Below are 18,234 nucleotides of genomic sequence, written 5' to 3'. Positions count from 1 at the left end.
TTCGTAACAGTACTATTCTTAATAGGCAAAAGGTGAAAAAAACCCAGATGTCTATAAAATGATGAATGGATAAACAAAATGTGGTGTATCCTTACAAATGGAGTACTTTTCAGCCATTTAAAGAATGAAGTATTGATAAATGCTATAACATGGATGAACCTTGATATGCTGCATGACAGAATCCACACATAAAAGACCACATACTGCATGATTCTATTTACATGAACTATTCAGAAAAGGAAAATTCATATACAAAGAAAAGTACAAAAGTGGCTGATACGGGCTGGCGAGGAGAAGGAATGAGGAGTGACTGCTAATAGGTACAAGGTTTCTTTTTTTTTAAAGTGATAAAAACTTTCTGGTATTAGTGCTGATGTTTGTACAACTTGATGAAAACCTGAACTGTATCCTTTAACAATATGGTAATTTTAATGGTATGTGCATTATATCTCAATTTTTTAAAAAGCACATTTAGGGGACTTTCCTGGTGGTCCAGTGGCTAAGACTCTGCACTCCCATTGCTGGGGACCTGGGCTGATCCCCAGTCAGGGAACTAGATTCCCACATGCCACAACTAAGACCCAGCACAGCCAAATGAATAAATAAATTTCTTTTAAAAAAGCACATTTAACAAAATGAAAACTACAACATATCAAAATATGTGACATACCTAAATCAGTTCTGAGGGGGAAATTTATAGCACTAAATACATTAAAAGTGAAGAAAAATCTTAAGTCAATAATCTAAGTTATTGTCTCAAGACTGAAAAAAAGGAGAGCAAAATAAACCCAAAGTAAGCAGAAAGAAGGAAAAAAGATAAAAGAAGAAATCAATGAAATTGAAAACAGAAAGACTACATTGAAAATCACAATGAAACAACAGATGATTCTTTTAAACGTTCAACAAAATTGAAATTCACAGATTACTAACATCAAGAATGAAAAGAGGGTACACTAGAGACTTAGAAGATATCAAAAGAATAATAAGAAATACTATGAATAACTCTTCACATATAAATTTGACAACTTAGATAAGATGGGTCAATTGCTCCAAAAGCACAAACTATTGCAACTCACCCAGTATAAAATAACTTGAATAGCCTAATAAAGTTTAAGGAAAATGAATGTTAATTAAAATCTTTCCCAAAAGGGAAAGCTCTAGGTCCGTGTGGCTGCAATAGAGAATGACACTGAACATTTTGAGAAAATTTAACACTAATTCTGAAATCAAGGAATTAAGAAATTAGATACTCAAGAAAAATCTAAATAAATGGAAAGACATGCTGTGTTCATGGAAGATGCAACATACTAAAGATGTCAACTTTCCCCAAATTGAGACAACTAGGTTTTTTCCCCCAAAATAGCCACACTCAGACCAAACTTCAGACCTATGAATTCATAATTCTAGGGGTAAAGCCTAGGCACTTATTGTTTCAGAAAAAAAAAAAACCTATCCCTACCCAGGTCATTCTGACTTACAGCTTACAATGCCAGTCTCTCCAGTCACTATCTCTAGAGTCATGGGGCTGAGAGTCCTGTTTTCTAACTGTCCACCAAGTTGACATCAGTTCAGTGCAAAAGAAGCCTATCAACTTCCTTCTGGACCTCCCCAAACAACCACACTGGTCACCACTTTGGTCACCACTTGAATTTTCCTGATGTGCAATTCTGAGTCTTTAACTGATATGAGAGGGGTATCTCACATTCAGGTCAAAACATTATGGGAAGGGGTTGGTTCTGGTGCCACAAGTTCCCTTCTTCTTCCCACCTTCCTCAAACCCTCCCAGAGGGGCCCAGGGAAGACCTGTAGGAATGAAAAGTGTCTGTCCTTGCTTCACAGAACACTTGTAGCACTTGTCCACCTGGTCCCCAAAGAACATCTCATTCTGGTTAGAGGAACTGCTCCAGCACTCAAAGAGAGTCAGGTTGGCATTTGTTGGACGGATCAGGTAGAAGATCTTCTCACCCTGAAACAAAGATGGAAGGGCCAAAGACATCAAGGGTTTCCAGTAAAGACTTCCAGGAGTCTCCAAAAGAATATTCTCTCATGTTCCAGGACCATGTAGTATGCTAGAATTCTTTCTGTCCAAGGATCATTTATATACAAATATGGAAAACTTAAAAAGTTCCTTTTCACTTTGTACTTTTAAGCTTCTATAAGGTTAACAAAAACAATCGGGAAAGGGCATTTCAAACAAAATTGTCAACTTAAGACAAATGTACACCAAAGGCTCCTGCAATACCAAATGAAAGTGTCCTCTACAGATGAGCAGATCAATACTACCAGCCCCAGGAGAATTTAAGGCCACATTACTAATGAGAAGAAAATTGAATTTGCCTTTAAATGCCATTTGCAGAGAGTGTTTCTTCTCACACCTGTAATCACAGCTAATAAAAGTTTAAAAGTTCAGTAATCGCCCAAGGACTTCTGGAAGATTATATGTTGGGTGATTATCTGTTGGAAGAACACTTTATTTCTTAATTATGCTTTGCCTGGATAATCACCACATAAGTAGTTTGGCAGAAAAGAAAGAAAAACCCACTAGCACAAAAATCTCCCCAACCCATAGCTTGATTAGTTTAACCAATATTTCATGACAATACATTTCAGTGTAGAAAAGCAACACTAGAAAATATCTACTGTACAACTGGAGAAATTTGAATCAGATCTGTAGATTAGATAATAGTACTATATCAATATTAATTTTGATTCTGATAACTATATTGTGATGATATAAGAGAATACCCTTGTTTTTAAGAAATACACACTGAATTATTATAAGATAAAGGGATATCATGTCTGAAAATACTTTTGAGTGTTTCAGAAAAAATATATATGTAAGATTATTTTATTACGTTTGCTTCAGAGAAAGAGAATATAATAAAATAGTAACATAGGAATTTGAGTGAAGGGCACACAGGAAATCTTCCTATTAGCAATTTTTCTGTAAAAATGAAACTATTTAAAAATTAAAACGTTAATAGGGGAAGAGATAGGGAGTTTGGGATCTCCTGCTATATTTAAAATGGATAACCAACAAGGTCCTAGTGTATAGTACAGGGAATTCTGCTCAATGTTATATGGCAGCCTCAATCAGAGGGGAGTTTGGGGGAGAATGGATACATGTATATTTATGGCTGAGTCAATTTGCTGTCCACCTGAAACTATCACAACATTGTTAATGGCCTATACTCCAAAATAAAAAGTCAAAAAATAAAATAAACAGTTAAATATAACATTTGCATAATAGCACTTTAATTTACACACTCCAATTTCTTCATGATAAACAACTAGTTCAGGATTTGTGATCATTTGTACAAGAGCCATATCCAAGTTTCTGCTCTTTTCTTGGCATTTCTGATAAGAAAACTAAATAGCATGAACAGTGGTAGAAAACAATAAGTTATTTAAGAAATTTGTTTACCAGACCTCAAAAATCCTTTAGTCATTGACAATCAATATGCTAATTACAAAACTGTAACAACCATGAAAAGGGAAACTATAGTAAGGCTGACATTTAAAAAAACCATCTCAGACTTCCCTGATGGTCCAGTGGTTAAGAATCTGCCTATCAATGCAGGGGACACAGGTTTGATCGCTGATGCGGGAAGATTCCATATGTCTTGGGGCAGCTAAGCCTATATGCCACAACTACAGAACTGCATTCTAGAGCCTGCGAGCCACAACTACTGAGCCTGTATGACACAACTACTGAAGCCCATGTGCCCTACAGCCCATGTTCTGCAACAAGAGAAGCCAGTGCAATGAGAAGCCCATGCGCCACAACTGGAGAGTAGCCCCCACTTGCTGCAACTAGAGAAAGCCTATGTGCAACAATGAAGACCCAGTGCAGCCAAAAATAAATAAATAAAACTTTTTTAAAAAACCAAACACTTCATACATGCTCTATCTTCAGTGGTGGCAGTCATGCAACTATTTATACAATTGTCAAAATTCATTAAACTATAAACTTAAAACCGATGAATGTCATAGTAACAAAAATTATAATTCAATAAACTTGGGAGGAGGTTGAGTGTCTCATGTTACCAGAAATTTCTGCAGTAAATACGGACATTTCCATACCTAGAGGTAGGAGTACAGATTGGTTCAATTAAGATAACAAAGAAAACCTTAGACATCTGTTGTTATTTTTAAAAAAGTTAATCATCAAAACTATGAAGCAGAGACAACTTATACTGCATATCCACTCAATACCCAACCTTGATAAGAGTAGTTATGTGTAAATGTTACCCAAATAGAATCTGGGATGCAGGTAGGCCTTAGCAGCCTGTTTTATGCTACCACTTGAAACAAACAGGGAGGCCCAAGGCCTGGCTGTCTTCAGAAACCATACCCATCCTTACCTTGAGCACATGGTACCAGACCGAGGTGCCACCAAAGTCAATGTGAAAGTCTGTATAGCTATCCCGCACGCTCATGAGGCAGTACTTCTGCACGTTGGGCCTCTCAAAGATACACTCCTCTGGCCACAAGTTCTCCACCCATGAGAGCTTCCGAACAATCTTGGGTGTCTCCACAAGGTTAGAAAGCCTATCAAGGAAGGGGTGGAGAGCAGATGTCAGCTGATTGGGAATCGAAGGTTGAAGCCAGTATAAAATGCCCCCCATCCTAGTGAGAACCAGGGAAGACAAAGAAGTTCTCTCCACAGAATCCCCAAGAGCACATAGTACACTTATTTTTGTAAGACAAGTCAGCATTCTCTTTCTACTCAGCTATGGAAGTTCCAAGTCCCAGCTCCACAGCCATCCCCAGTCACAGGTGATCATTTCCTCCACTGAATGCTCAGAATCTCCACACCCAGGCCCACTCACTTGGCATGTGGTGTTTAATAGTATTGTATTGTCCCTATGTCATAGTGTCTTCTTTATGAAGATCAAGTAGAGAAACCTGTCAGAGCTCAGTTTCAGGTAAAGAAGTGTTTATCTGGGACAGTGGCGCTATCCTGGGAGTTAAACAGTGACCATGCCACAATCTACATACCAGAAAAAAAGGTCTAAGGAAGCTGTCCTGGATCTTAAAAGAGACAAAAATTAATTAAAACAGCCACTGAATAATCTATCCAATGCTAGAAACTGTAAAGGAGAAACATGATTTGGTTGTTATAATGTGAGCAACTACCCTAGAAAGTATAAACCAGCTCCCCATGCCAAAGGAAGAAACCACCCGAAGGAAGGGAGAGGAACACTAATACATACTCAGTATATACAAGTCCTGGGTACTCTGTGAGGCTTTTTACTTACCCCTGCCCCTCTTACCTGGTATCAGAGAATTCCAAACTAATAACATTGAGGACTTTCTCCCTCTTCCCGCTATAATAATATTTCACAAAATCACCAAGCTTCATCTTGCAGTCGGCCTGGCGGGCCACATCAATCACATCAATCTCTTTGTCAGAACCTGGAATAGAGACAGGCTCTGTACCAAGTGGCCTCAGGGACCAGGGAACACTCATCCCCTAATCAGTCCCTAGAGTGACCTTACACTGAAAACTGCTCTCAATGTGTTTGTCTACACATATATGGGAAGTGGGGGAATTATTCCCTGGTGGCTCAGATGGCAGAGAGTCTGCCTGCAATGCAGAAGACCCGGGTTCAGTCCCTGCGTCGGAAAGATCCCCTGGAGAAGGAAATGGCAACCTACTCTAGTATTCTTGCCTGGAAAATCCCATGGACGGAGGAGCCTGGCAGGCTACAGTCCATGGGTCGCAGAGTCGGACACATATGGGAAGTGGGGGTAGGTATTCCTCACACTCTCCTTAGACCTATGTGCCAGGTCCAGACATGCTAGGGCAACAGAAATGCCTGACACACAGTCTCACAGTACAATCCATCTGCCTGGGTCCTGCTTCCTCACTTCTCTTCCTCTCCCCTAAAACTCATGTCCAGAATACAACTAGCATATGAGGGCAAAAGTCAAAGGCTTTCTCATTTCAACAGAGTACAAAGAGGTCATAACAATCTTTGGAATTCCCCAGGTAAAAGATGGGGCTCAGCCTGGAGTTTGTGGTCTATTAGAAGGAAAAGGTAGAGAAGGCAATGGCACCCCACTCCAGTACTCTTGCCTGGAGAATCCCAGGGATGGGGGAGCCTGGTGGGCTGACGTCTATGGGGTCACACAGAGTCGTACATGACTGAAGTGATTTAGCAGCAGCGGGAGGAAAAGGCAGAGAAGGCAACGGCATCCCACTCCAGTACTCTTGCCTGGAAAATTCCGTGGACGGAGGAGCCTGGTAGGCTACAGTCCTCGGGGTCACTAAGAGTCGGACACAACTGAGCAACCTCAATTTCACTTTTCACTCTCATGCACTGGAAAAGGAAATGGCAACCCACTCCAGTGTTCTTGCCTGGAGAATCCCAGGGATGGCGGAGCCTGGTGGGCTGCCATCTATGGGGTCGCACAGAGTTGGACATGACTGAAGCGACTTAGCAGCAACAGCAGCAGGAGGAAAAGGAAAAAAGACCACGATTTTGGTTCTAGCTTTGCCTAAGAATGACTCTGGGCAAGGTACATCACCTCAGATTTCCAAGATGGCTAGAAAAGAAATGAAAACTGGAAGGGAAGGGTCATATGTTTTGATGGGAGTGAACAATGTCACAGTTAAAAGGGTCTGTGGTGCTTACCAACATAGTGTTCCACATCCCTCACAGTGAATGATGGTGAGGGCAACGTCATCCCCAATCCATCTTTCTTCAAGACCAGGATGGGCACACTGAAGCTATTCTCTTCCAGGAATTCCACGGTCAACTGACTTCCAGTGGGCTTCAGAATCACTTCATCTGAACTGTGGGCCACACAAGAGAAAGCATGAACCCTACAAGCTCTGCTACTGAAGGCCTCACTGGATGCTTTCACTCACCAAAGGTGTGGGGTCTTCCTGAGGGGACATAATGTGGGCTGGCAATTAATAAGTGGCATAAACTTCACATCCCAGCTAAGAAATGACCTATCGAAGGCAAGAAGCCAGGCCACTGGCAGAGGTGGGAAGTTAAATCCAGGATATCCTGTCAATATAACGCTCTTCTTTAGATGACAAAGGAACAAACCAGTCAACAGCCTGCCCCAGAAGAAAAGAGGTATCAGACAAGTTTAGCTGATTTACACTAACCCAGTGCAGCACCTTGGGCTTCCCTGGTAGCTCAGCTGGTAAAGAATCCACCTGCAATGCAGGAGACCTTGGTTTGACTCCTGGGTCAGGAAGATTCCCTGGAGAAGGGATAGGCTACCCACTCCAGTATTCTTTGGCTTCCCTGGTGGGTCAGCTAGTAAAGAATCCACCTGCAATGCGGGAGACCTGGGTTTGATCCCTGAGTTAGGAAGATCTCCTGGAGAAGGGAACAGCTACCCCCTCCAATATTCTGGCCTGGAGAATTCCATGGACTATACAGTCCATGGGGTCACAAAGAGTCAGACAGGACTGAGTGACTTTCACTTTCAGAGCAGTACTACCCCATTTTAAAATACTGGAAAATAGAGAAAAGATTGATTTAGAAAACAAAAACAATTTTTACAACCACTCTCTTCACATACATAGTTAGTTAACTAGAAAACAGGGGTTTCTGGTTTTCTTAAAATCATGTTGGAGAAAAAGATGGGCTATTTGACAAATTGTGTTGGGATAAACATCTGGAAAAATATTAAGATCAATGTCTGGCTCATTATTTACATAATTCTATATGGAACAAAGATTAAATTAGAAAAAAATAAAGCCACAGGGTAGAAAAAATTATGGAAAAGACAAGGCCCAGTAGCCACAAAAAATAGTAATAAGTAAATTAAACTACCTAAAATTTAAAATTTTCTGCATGGAAAGCTATTAAAAATCAATAAGAAATAGGCAGTAACCCAACAGAAAAACTGTCAAACAATGTAAGCAGATAGTTAACAGAGAAGAAAAATAAAGATGACTTATAAATGCATCATAATATACATGCTTCCTTAATCATGTTTTACATGGAAACAGTGAAATCTCATTTTTTATCTTATTAGAAAGGCAAAAAAAAGTTTGATAATAAATAGTGTTAGCCCAGGGATGGGGGAGCCTGGTTGGCTGCCGTCTATGGGGTCGCACAGAGGCAAATACGACTGAAGCGACTTAGCAGCAGCAGCAGCAGTGTTAGCCAGGATAATAGGGAAATAGGGACCCTCACACATTGTTTAGTGGGAGTATGAAATGATGTGGTCACATTAGAAACAACCTAGCAATATCTATAAACATGTTTAAAGCACATACCCTTTGACCTAGCAGTTTTACTTTTAGGTAGTAAATCTACACATACACTCACTCACATATTCAAACACTTAAGTACAAAGACATTAACTGCAGCGTTTTTTTCCTAATAGCAAAATACTAGAATCGATTTAAATGTTCATCAAGAGGACTGCTTAAATAACTATACATTCATACAATGGAGTACTAAATATCCATGAAAAGGAATGAAGAACATCGGAATATGCTGTTATGGATTGACCTCTAAGATACAGAATTTATACTTTTTAAAAAGCAAGATATAGAACAGTAAGTGTTTCTATTTGTGTTTTTTAATTTTAAAAAAGGGGCAACACACACATTCATATATGTTTGTATAAGCAAAAACTATTTCTGAAAGAATGCACAAGAAATTGGTTGACTTTGGAGAAGGGACCTGAGGGGGGTAGGGTAAAAATGAGACTCATTGCCTTTAAATAAAACAAATATTAAGTTGAAGAAATACTTATAATCCTAAATAACACTTCATTTACAGGAGAGCTGAAAATGGTCAAATGAATTAAAAACTAAGCAAAAGAGTGTTTTATTCATTAATTTTTCTAACTCATTATTTTTGTTCAAGTAGTTTATTTTCAATAAGCCAATCTTAATTTTTTGAGGAAACAAGTATTTTCTTGATTGGAAAAGAAATACATGACTACTCAAAAAAATTTTTTTCCAGAAAGTTTCCCCTTCTCTACAATGAGAGAATTAAAATTTCTGGTTTTTAAGACTCTTTCTAGTTATAGCATTCCCTAGGTACATGTAAATATCCTCTCCTGACTGAGGCAAAAACTGCCTCTCTATCTACTCATAGTTTCTACAAGTAGACCTTAATGTACTCTGTACATCAAATGAAACTCTAACAATGTTTCTCAGAAACTGACTAAAACAGAAGATCTCCCCACAAAGGGAACTCACAGAGCCCTGCAAACATCCCCAAATGATGGAGGCACCTAGTGGGACAGCCAGTAGAAAAGCTGAGAAGAGATGGGTCCCAGCTTCCCAGAGCAGTAGCGTTCACTGGCCCTTGGAGTAGGGGGTCCTCACCTGTCAAAGGTCCTACTCCGGAGCTCTCGAATGAATGTAGGGCTTCCCGTCTTCACTGGCTTCCCCTTGTGTGTATCATGGCCTTTTGAAGATACACGGCGTTTTTTCACTAAGCCAGAAAAAGACAAGAGACTGAGTCAAAATGGCTACAGGCTATGGTTCTAAAAGCAAAAGGCTCAGCAGATCTTGCTTCTCTTCCAATCTAACAACGCACTGGAGCATCTGGAGTCAAGGAAGCCCTCATGGACTCAGAAAAGCACTTGGTGAGGATAGGTGCTTCCTTTGGGGAATCCCTAAATAAGGGAGGGAGGTGAAACTGCACTTCTGCCCTCTGAGTGGAGCAGCTGCTGGCCTGCAGGGCCTACATAAGCTTCTCCTATTTCCCAAGGGAGACAAATCTGAAGCACTCAGGCAAAGGCAATTTCCCTTCCAAGCTTCCTTTGCTTTGTCTGTCTGGATTGCCTTCTCTTTAAAACCCCAAGATCTACTTACTAATGGAGGGCCCATGTAAGACCTCACAGTTGGGGCAGTGGTAGAGGTCAATGTCAGCAGCCTTCTCCTCTTCGACACCAACACAACTAGAAAAGAGAAAATCAGCCAATGTTTGTGGAAATTTTATTTTTCATAAGGTCTAGAACTGTGTTGTTCAATACATAATTAAGTAAAATTTTGAATGTAGTTCCTCCATCACTCTAGGAACATTTCAAGTGCTCAATAGCCACATGTGGTTACCATATTGGGCAGATTATCAAACTGTTTTGTCAACGCAAAAAGTTCTATTGTACCACAACGGTCTAAAATAATTATGACAGAGCTAAAAATGTACAGACAATAAAGCTTCATTAAGACTCAGAATGGTCAAAGCTGGAAGAGAGTCTAGAGCAGTGCTGTCTGACAGAAATATAATGTGAGTCAAATATATAATTTTAAATGTTCTAATAGCCCCATTAAAAAGGTAAAAAGAAACAGTGAAGTTAATTTTAATAATAATTTAATAATAATATTTTATTTAACCACTATATCTAAAATATTATTCCTATATAAAATCAAACATTTAAACTTTATTGCTGCTGCTGCTAAGTCGCATCAGTTGTGTCCGACTCTGTGAGACCCCATAGACGTCAGCCCACCAGGCTCTCCTGTCCCTGGGATTCTCCAAGCAAGAATACTGGAGTGGTTTGCCATTTCCTTCTCCAGTGCATGAAAGTGGAAAGTGAAAGTGAAGTCACTCAGTTGTGTCCGACTCTTCGCAACCCATGGACTGCAGCCTACCAGGCTCCTCCGTCCATGGGATTTTCCAGGCAAGAGTACTGGATTGGGCTGCCATTGCCTTCTCCTAAACTTTATTGAGCAATTTATTAAATGAAAAGGAATGAAAACAGTGCTTCCCTCTCAGTGAAGGATTATGGTAACCATTTTTTCTTCCTTATCTGTATTTCCTAATTTTCTACAATGAACATGCATTATTAATTTCATATTATAATATCTGAGAAAGACATAATTTTGGAAATCTCAGTTTACATGTACGTGAGCTAGTAATCTCACAAAATGTAAACCCTTCCTCACCAAAGAAGTCATCAGCAGCCCTCTAAAAATCTTCTGGCTAAGATCTAACTCTTAAAATCTTTGGTCAGCCACACAGAACAGGGAACATAAAAATAAGGCAGAGCTCCAACCATTTTGGTTCAAGACGATGCTCATGAACTGACTTCCTGGAATCAGGACGCCATCACCTTCCCCATTGCTAACCCTGTAAATCTGTTGCAGATCAATAAATTGGGGACATTTTATTTCATAAAAGCATTAGTCCATTACAGATTGGAAATTAAAAAAAAAAATACCCTGGTCCTTCACCTCAGAAAGTCTCAGAAGCACTGTGTTAGAACTTGGTCAGGTAGAAGCTGTACATTCTCCCAGACCCTTACAACTCAGGGCTGGGCTAGCGGTGGACGTCCCCCTCATTTTCCAGTGAGACTCTGAAATCATCTCTCCTCTATCTTTGTATAAGATTTCCTACTCTTCTGAGTTTTGTATCATTCATCCATACCTCTTCCCACTCCTCTTCACTGTCAGCTACTCATCTCCCAAACATACCTTTTTCATTCATTGAGGAACCTGCTCACAGATTCCTCTCCATCTCAAGTCCTGCCAACCTCTCACGTGACATAGTAAAGGATATAGAGGCCTAACATCCCAGCCTCTTAGCACATTGACCTTCTCATCTTCAGAGATTCCACTCCAATTTCAGCTACCAATTCTCATGGCCATCCCGCAAAACCCTATCAATACTTGCAACTGCTACACCTCTGGAATATAAAATGCACACATTACTCTCTGACCACAAGGTCATCCATCCAGGTCTCATTTTTTACACCTGTTCTTTGCCCTCAAAATCTCTTGATTCTACTTTTCACCTGTTCAACTACTATTGCCTTCACCCTTCTTCCCTATCTAGTTTATAGATTCCATCATTCCTCACTTCAACCATTCTCTTACAGATACCCTCAACTCACTTGCCCCACTGCCTTTACATCACTCCCACGTGCAAATCCAAGCCCCGGCTCAATCCACTGAACCCCTGGACATGGCTAGAAGAAAAAAAATCATTAAATGGATTGGTGCCACAATATACTAAGTGTCCAAAATATCTAAGCCATAGAATAACCAACACAACATTGAAGGAGAAGAACAACGTTGGAAGACCAATGCTACCTGACTCAAACACTTATTGTAAAGCTACAGTAATCAGAACTTCCCTGGTGGTCCAGCAGTAAAGACTCTGTGCTTCCAATGCAGGGGTAGCAGGTTCAATTCTTATCAGGGAACTGAGAGCCCACATGCTGCATGGTGTGGCAAAAATTTTAAAAAGCTACAATAATCAAGACAGTATGGTACTGATGGAAGAATAAACAGATCAATAGAACAGGAAAGAGTGCCCAGAAACAGATCAACAGAAATAGAGTCAACTGATCTTTGATAAAGGAGCAAAGGTAATACAATGTGGCAAAGACAGCCTTTCAACAAATGGTGCCAGAACAACTGAACATGCAAACAAATGAAATTACACACAGACCTTATACTCATCACAAAAAAGAACTCAAAATGGATCACAGACTGAAATACAAAATGCAAAGCTATAAAACTTCTAGAAGATAACAGGAAAAAATCTAGATAAATTTAAGTTTGGCAATGACTTTTTAGATGTTATACCAAAGGCACAGTCCATGAAAATGAGAATTGATAAGCCAGACTGCATTATAATTAAAACCCTCTCTATGAAAGGTAGATAATGAAAAGATAAGCCAAAGACTGACAGTAAATATTTGCAAAGGACATATCTGATAAAGGACTGTTATCCAAAATACACAACTCTTAAAACTCAACAGTGAGAAAATGAACAACCCGATTAAAAACGGGCATATGATCTGAAGAAATACCTCACCAAAGAAGGCGTACAGATAGCAAATAAGTATATGAAAAGGTGTTCCACTTCATATATCAATAGGACAATACAAATTAAAACAATGAGATATCACTATACACATAACAGAATAGCCAAAATTCAGAACACTGACAGCACCAAATGTTGGCGAGGAGGTGGAACAACAGGAATTCTCATCCTTTGCAGGTGAGAATGCAAAACACAGCCACTTTAGAATACAATTTGGCAGTTTCTTACAAAACCAATTGCACTCTCTGTATTGAAAGTAACTAAAAACTATGTCCACACAAAAATCTGCACACAGATGTTTATGGCCACTTCATTCATAATTGCCAAAATCTGGATGCAACCAAGATGTCCTTCAGTAGGTGAATGGATAAACTGTGGTACATTCAGACAACTGAATATTATTCAGCACTGAAAAAAAATAAAAGAGCTATCAAGCCATGAATAGATATGAAAGAAACTTTGAAAGAACACCATCAGGCTACATATTTTATGATTCCAACTACATAACATTCTGGAAAAGGCAAAGCAATGGGGACAGTAAAAAGATCAGTGGTTGCCAGGGGATGGCAGGCAAAGAGAGATGAATAGAATGTAAAGGACTAAGGCTGAGACTTCCCTAGTGGCTCAGACGGTAAAGCGTCTGCCTACAATGTGGGAGACCCAGGTTCTATCCCTGGGTTGGGAAGATCCTCTGGAGAAGGAAATGGCAACCTGCTCCAGTACTCTTGCCTGGAAAATCCCATGGATGGAGGAGCATGGTAGGCTACAGTCCATGGGGTCGCAGAGTCAGACACAACTGAGCAACTTCACTTTCACTTTTCATGAATCTATAATTATTAAAAAATAAAATTTATTAAAAAAATATGCCACTCCAAAAACAACCTATGAGCCCTAACAGAGCAGGCTGTCCTTCTGATCCTTCTAACTCCACACCCTACAAGACTTTCTCCAGACCAGGGATTCAGCAGCCCATATACTACATCTAGTAAACTCTGAATATGAATGCTAAGCCTTCTCTTTTCTCTTCCCTTTGCTACACACTCTGAAAGCTGTGGATTACCCTTCTGCTGCTTTAAAGAGAGTGGTATCCACTTTAACTTGATTTCACTTGGAACAAAAATGTGGAGTGTGTGTGAGCTTATAAGCCTGATTTTCTCTATCTCCCACTTGAAAATGGTTTAACCCAGCAGTGCCTTATACTATCTACAGTATTATATCCTATAGCAAGAGTCCAAGGGACCCAAGTTTGACTTGTGGTTGAACAACTAACTGGGTGTGTAGCTTTGAGCAAGCTATTTAACCTCATGAGAGAAAATAACAGCTCCAAAGAGCTATTTGAAAGATTAATCGGTCACTTCTGGTTCAGGAATAATGGAGTAAATGTACTTCTCCCTATTACTCTCACTAAGTACAGCTAAAAATCTAGGACAGTAAGAAAAATAAAAGGTAAAATGACTCTGAAAAATGGAGAGAAGGCAGCCTGACCAGATGACAGCAGTACCTGAGGTAGTGAGTGTCAACAGACAGCAAGTGGGGGAACCTGGACTTCTACTTCTACCTGGCAGTAAAGAGTAGTACCTACCCCTTACCCTGACAATGAAGTGCAGTGTCTGAAGAAGTCTGCAAAAACAAGATATAATAACATCCAGAGTCTCATAACGTAATACCCCAAATATTCAGGATATAATGAAAATAATGACTCAGCTTATCAAGAACAAGAAAAATCACAACTTGAATGAACAAAGAAAATCAGTAATCTCACTAATGAGATGACACAGATGCTGGAATTATCCGACAAATTTTAAAAGAGCAACCACAAAAATGCTTCAATAACAATTATAAACATGCCAGAAACAAATGAATAAATAAAAAGTATAAGCAAAAACTAGAATCTCTGCAAAGAAATGGAAAATATAGAAAAGAACCAATGACATTCTTAGAAAAAACTGTTGTTGCTTAGTCACTAAGTCATGTCTGACACTTGTGAGACTCCATGGACTGTAGCCCACCAGCTCCTCTATCCATGGGGTTTCCCAGGCAAGAATACCAGAGTGGGTTGCCATATCCTTCTCCATGGGACTCTTCCCAACCGAGATCAAATCTGTGTCCCCTGTATTGGCAGGCAGATTCTTTACCACTGAGCCACCAAGGAAGCCCTTAGAAAAAACTAAAGCAACTTAAATGAAAACTCACTGCATGGGCTCAACAGCAGAATGTAGACAATAGAGGGAAAAAAATAGTAAACCTAAAGACAGAACAACAGAAACTATCCAATCTGAACAACAGAAAGAAAATAGATTGAACTGTGAACAACTATAAGTCAAAAAATTGGACAACCTAGAAGAAACAGATTAATTCTTAGAAACATACAACCTGAAAAAACTGCATCAGGAAGAAATAGAAAATCTGAAGAGACTAATAAGGAGATTGAATCAGTAATAAATACAAAAATTTCCCAAAGAGAAGAGAAGCCCAGGACCAGATGACTTCATTGGTAAATTTTATCAAACATTTAAAGAAGAATTACCACCAATTTTTCTTAAACTCTTTTTTAAAAAATCAAAGAGAAGGGAACACTCCAGAACTCATTTTATGAGGCCAGGATTACCCTGGTACCAAAGACAGGTAAGAACACTACAAGAAAAGAAAACTACAGGTCAGTATCCCTGATGAATACACATAGAAACATTCTCAATAAAATACTAGCAAACCAAATTCAGCAGCAAACTAAAGGGAACATTTCCCAGGATCAAATGGGATTTATCCTTGAAACACAAAGCTGGTTCAACATAAACAAATTAATAAAGGTGATACATCACATTAATAGAATGAAAGAAAAAAGTGATCTCAAAAGAAGATACAGAAGCATTTGACAAAATTCAACACTGATTCATAAACACTCAGTAGGGTAGAGAAGAAATGTACTTCAACATAATAAAGGCCATATAAGATAAGCCCATAGCTAACATCAGACTCAATGGTATATGGTTGAAAGCTTTTCCTCTAAGATCAGGAACAAGACAAGGATACTCACTCTCACCACTTCTATTCAATAGAGTACTAGAAATCCCAGCCAGAGCAATCAGGCAAGAGAGGGGGAAAAGGCATCAGAATTGGAAAGGAAGAAGCACAATTATCTGTTTGCAGGTGACATGATTTTATATATAAGAAATCCTAAAATTCCATCCCAAAACTGTTACAGCTAATCAATAAATTCTGTAAAGTTATAGGATAAAAAGATTAACATGCGGGACTTCCCTGGTGGTTGAGAATCCACCTGCCAAAGCAGGGGACACAGGTTCAACCTCTGATCTGGGAAGATCCCAAATGCCATGGGGTAACTAAGCCCATGCATCAAAACTGTTGAAGCCCATGGGCCTAGAGCCCATGTTCCACAAGAAGAGAAGTCACCATAATGAGAAACCCACACACTGCAATAAAAGAGGAGCCCCTGCTTACTGCAACAGAGAAAGCCCACACGCAGAAACAAAGCCCTAGCACAACCAAAAACAAAAAATTAATTTAAAAAATTAATATGAAAAAATCAGTAGTATGTTTATAAACCAAAAACATTATCTGAAAAATAAATAAAACAATTCCATTTACAGTAGTGCCAAAAACTATAAACTACTCAGGAATAAATTTAATCAAGAAGGTGAAAGATCTCTACACTGAAAACTACAAGACATCAGTGAAAGAAATTGAAGAAAACACAAAGAAATGGAAGGATATCCTGGGTTTATGGATTGGAAGAATCAATTTTGTTGAAAAGTCCACATTGCCCAAAGCCATCTATAGATACAAAACAATCTTTATCAAGATTCCAATGGTAATGATACAGAGAAGATTACCATGGCCCCTGTGCAAGTCAGTCAGTTTGGTTGGTCACTTTTGTCTGACTCTTTGTAACCCCATGGAATGCAGCACTCTAGGCTTCCCTGTCTATCATCAATTTCAGGAGTTTGTTCAAACTCAAGTCCATCGAGTCAGTGATGCCATCCAACCATCTCATCCTCTGTCGTCCGTTTTTCCTCCTGCCTTCAATCTTTCTCAGCATCAGGTCTTTTCTAATGAGTCAGTTCTTCGCATCAGGTAGCCAGATTGTTGAAGCTTCAGCATCAGTCCTTCTTTCCCTTAGGATTGACTGGTTTGATCTTCTTGTAGTCCAAGGGATTCTCAAGAGTCTCGTCCAACACCACACTTCAAAAGCATCAATTATGCAGCACTCAGCTTTCTTTATGGCCCAACTACTACATCCATATATGACTACTAGAAAAGCTATAGCTTTGACTAGACAGGTCTTTGTCGGTAAAGTAATGTCCGTTTTTTAATATGTTGTCTAGATTGTTTCTTATAGCTTTTCTTCCAAGGAACAAACATCTTTTAATTTCATGGCTGCAGTCACCATCTGCAATGATTCTGGAGCCCAAGAAAATAAAGTCTGTCACTGTTTGCATTGTTTCCCCATCTATTCGCCATGAAGTGATGGGACCAGATGTCATGATCTTAGTTTTTTCAATGCTGAAGTTTTAAGCCAGCTTTTTTACTCTCCTCTTTCACTTTCATCAAGAGGCTCTTTAGTTCTCTTTGCTTTCTGCCATAAAGGTGGTGTCATCTGCATATGTGAGGTTATTGATATTTCTCCTGGCAATCTTAATTCCAGCTTGTGCTTCATCCAGCCTGGCATTTCACATAATGTTCTCTGCATATAAGTTAAATAAGCAGGGTGACAATATACAGTCTTGACATACTCCTTTCCTAATACAAAACCAGTCTGTTGTTCCATGTCTGGATCTAACCGGTGCTTCTTGACCTGCATTCAGATTTCTCAGGAGGCAGGTAAGGTGGTCTGGGATTCTCATCTCTTAAAGAATTTTCCACACTTTGTTGTGATCGACACAGTTAAAGGCATTCACATAGTCTACGAAGCAGATGTATTTCTGGAATTCCCTTGCTTTTTCTATAATCCACAGGATGTTGGCAATTTGATCTCTCATTCCTCTGCTTTTTCTAAACCCAGCTTGTACATCTAAAAGTTCTAGGTTTATGTACTATTGATGCTTGGCTTGGAGAATTTTGAGCATTACTTTGCTAGCATGTGAAATGAGTGCAATTGTGCAGTAGTTTGAACGTTCTTTGGCACTGGAATGAAAACTGACCTTTTCCAGTCCTGTGGCCACTGTTGAGTTTTCCAGATTTGCTGGCATATTGAGTGCAGCACTTCAACAGCATCATCTTTCAGGATTTGAAATAGCTCAGCTGGAATTCCATCACCTCCACTAGCTCTGTTCATAGTGATGCTTCCTAAGGCCCACTTGACTTCGCATTCCAGGATGTCTGGCTCAAGGTGAGTGATCACACCATCATTATTATCTGGGTCATGAAGATCTTTTTTGTGTAGTTCTTCTGTGTATTCTTGCCACCTCTTCTTAATATCTTCTGCTTCTGTTAGGTCCATACTGTTTCT

General features: G+C 39.4%; 1 protein-coding gene across 7 annotated transcripts in view; it reads right to left on the bottom strand.

The window, feature by feature from the left end:
- Positions 1 to 18,234, bottom strand: part of PHF8 (PHD finger protein 8) — a 97,803-nt gene that overhangs the window by 56,470 nt on the left and 23,099 nt on the right. For all 7 annotated transcript variants that reach the window (XM_070366295.1, XM_005888460.3, XM_070366296.1 and 4 more), the window contains 6 exons: positions 9,809 to 9,894; positions 9,317 to 9,425; positions 6,642 to 6,802; positions 5,277 to 5,418; positions 4,365 to 4,551; positions 1,804 to 1,966 (listed from right to left, as the gene is read on the bottom strand). In XM_070366295.1, coding sequence (XP_070222396.1) covers positions 1,804 to 1,966; positions 4,365 to 4,551; positions 5,277 to 5,418; positions 6,642 to 6,802; positions 9,317 to 9,425; positions 9,809 to 9,894 — 848 coding nt within the window. The remainder of the gene's footprint in view (positions 1 to 1,803; positions 1,967 to 4,364; positions 4,552 to 5,276; positions 5,419 to 6,641; positions 6,803 to 9,316; positions 9,426 to 9,808; positions 9,895 to 18,234) is intronic.

This window comes from Bos mutus, chromosome X (genome assembly GCF_027580195.1).
Source record: "Bos mutus isolate GX-2022 chromosome X, NWIPB_WYAK_1.1, whole genome shotgun sequence".
In the NCBI taxonomy this organism is placed as follows: Eukaryota; Metazoa; Chordata; class Mammalia; order Artiodactyla; family Bovidae; genus Bos; species Bos mutus.
This window is presented reverse-complemented; position numbering and strand designations above follow the sequence as displayed.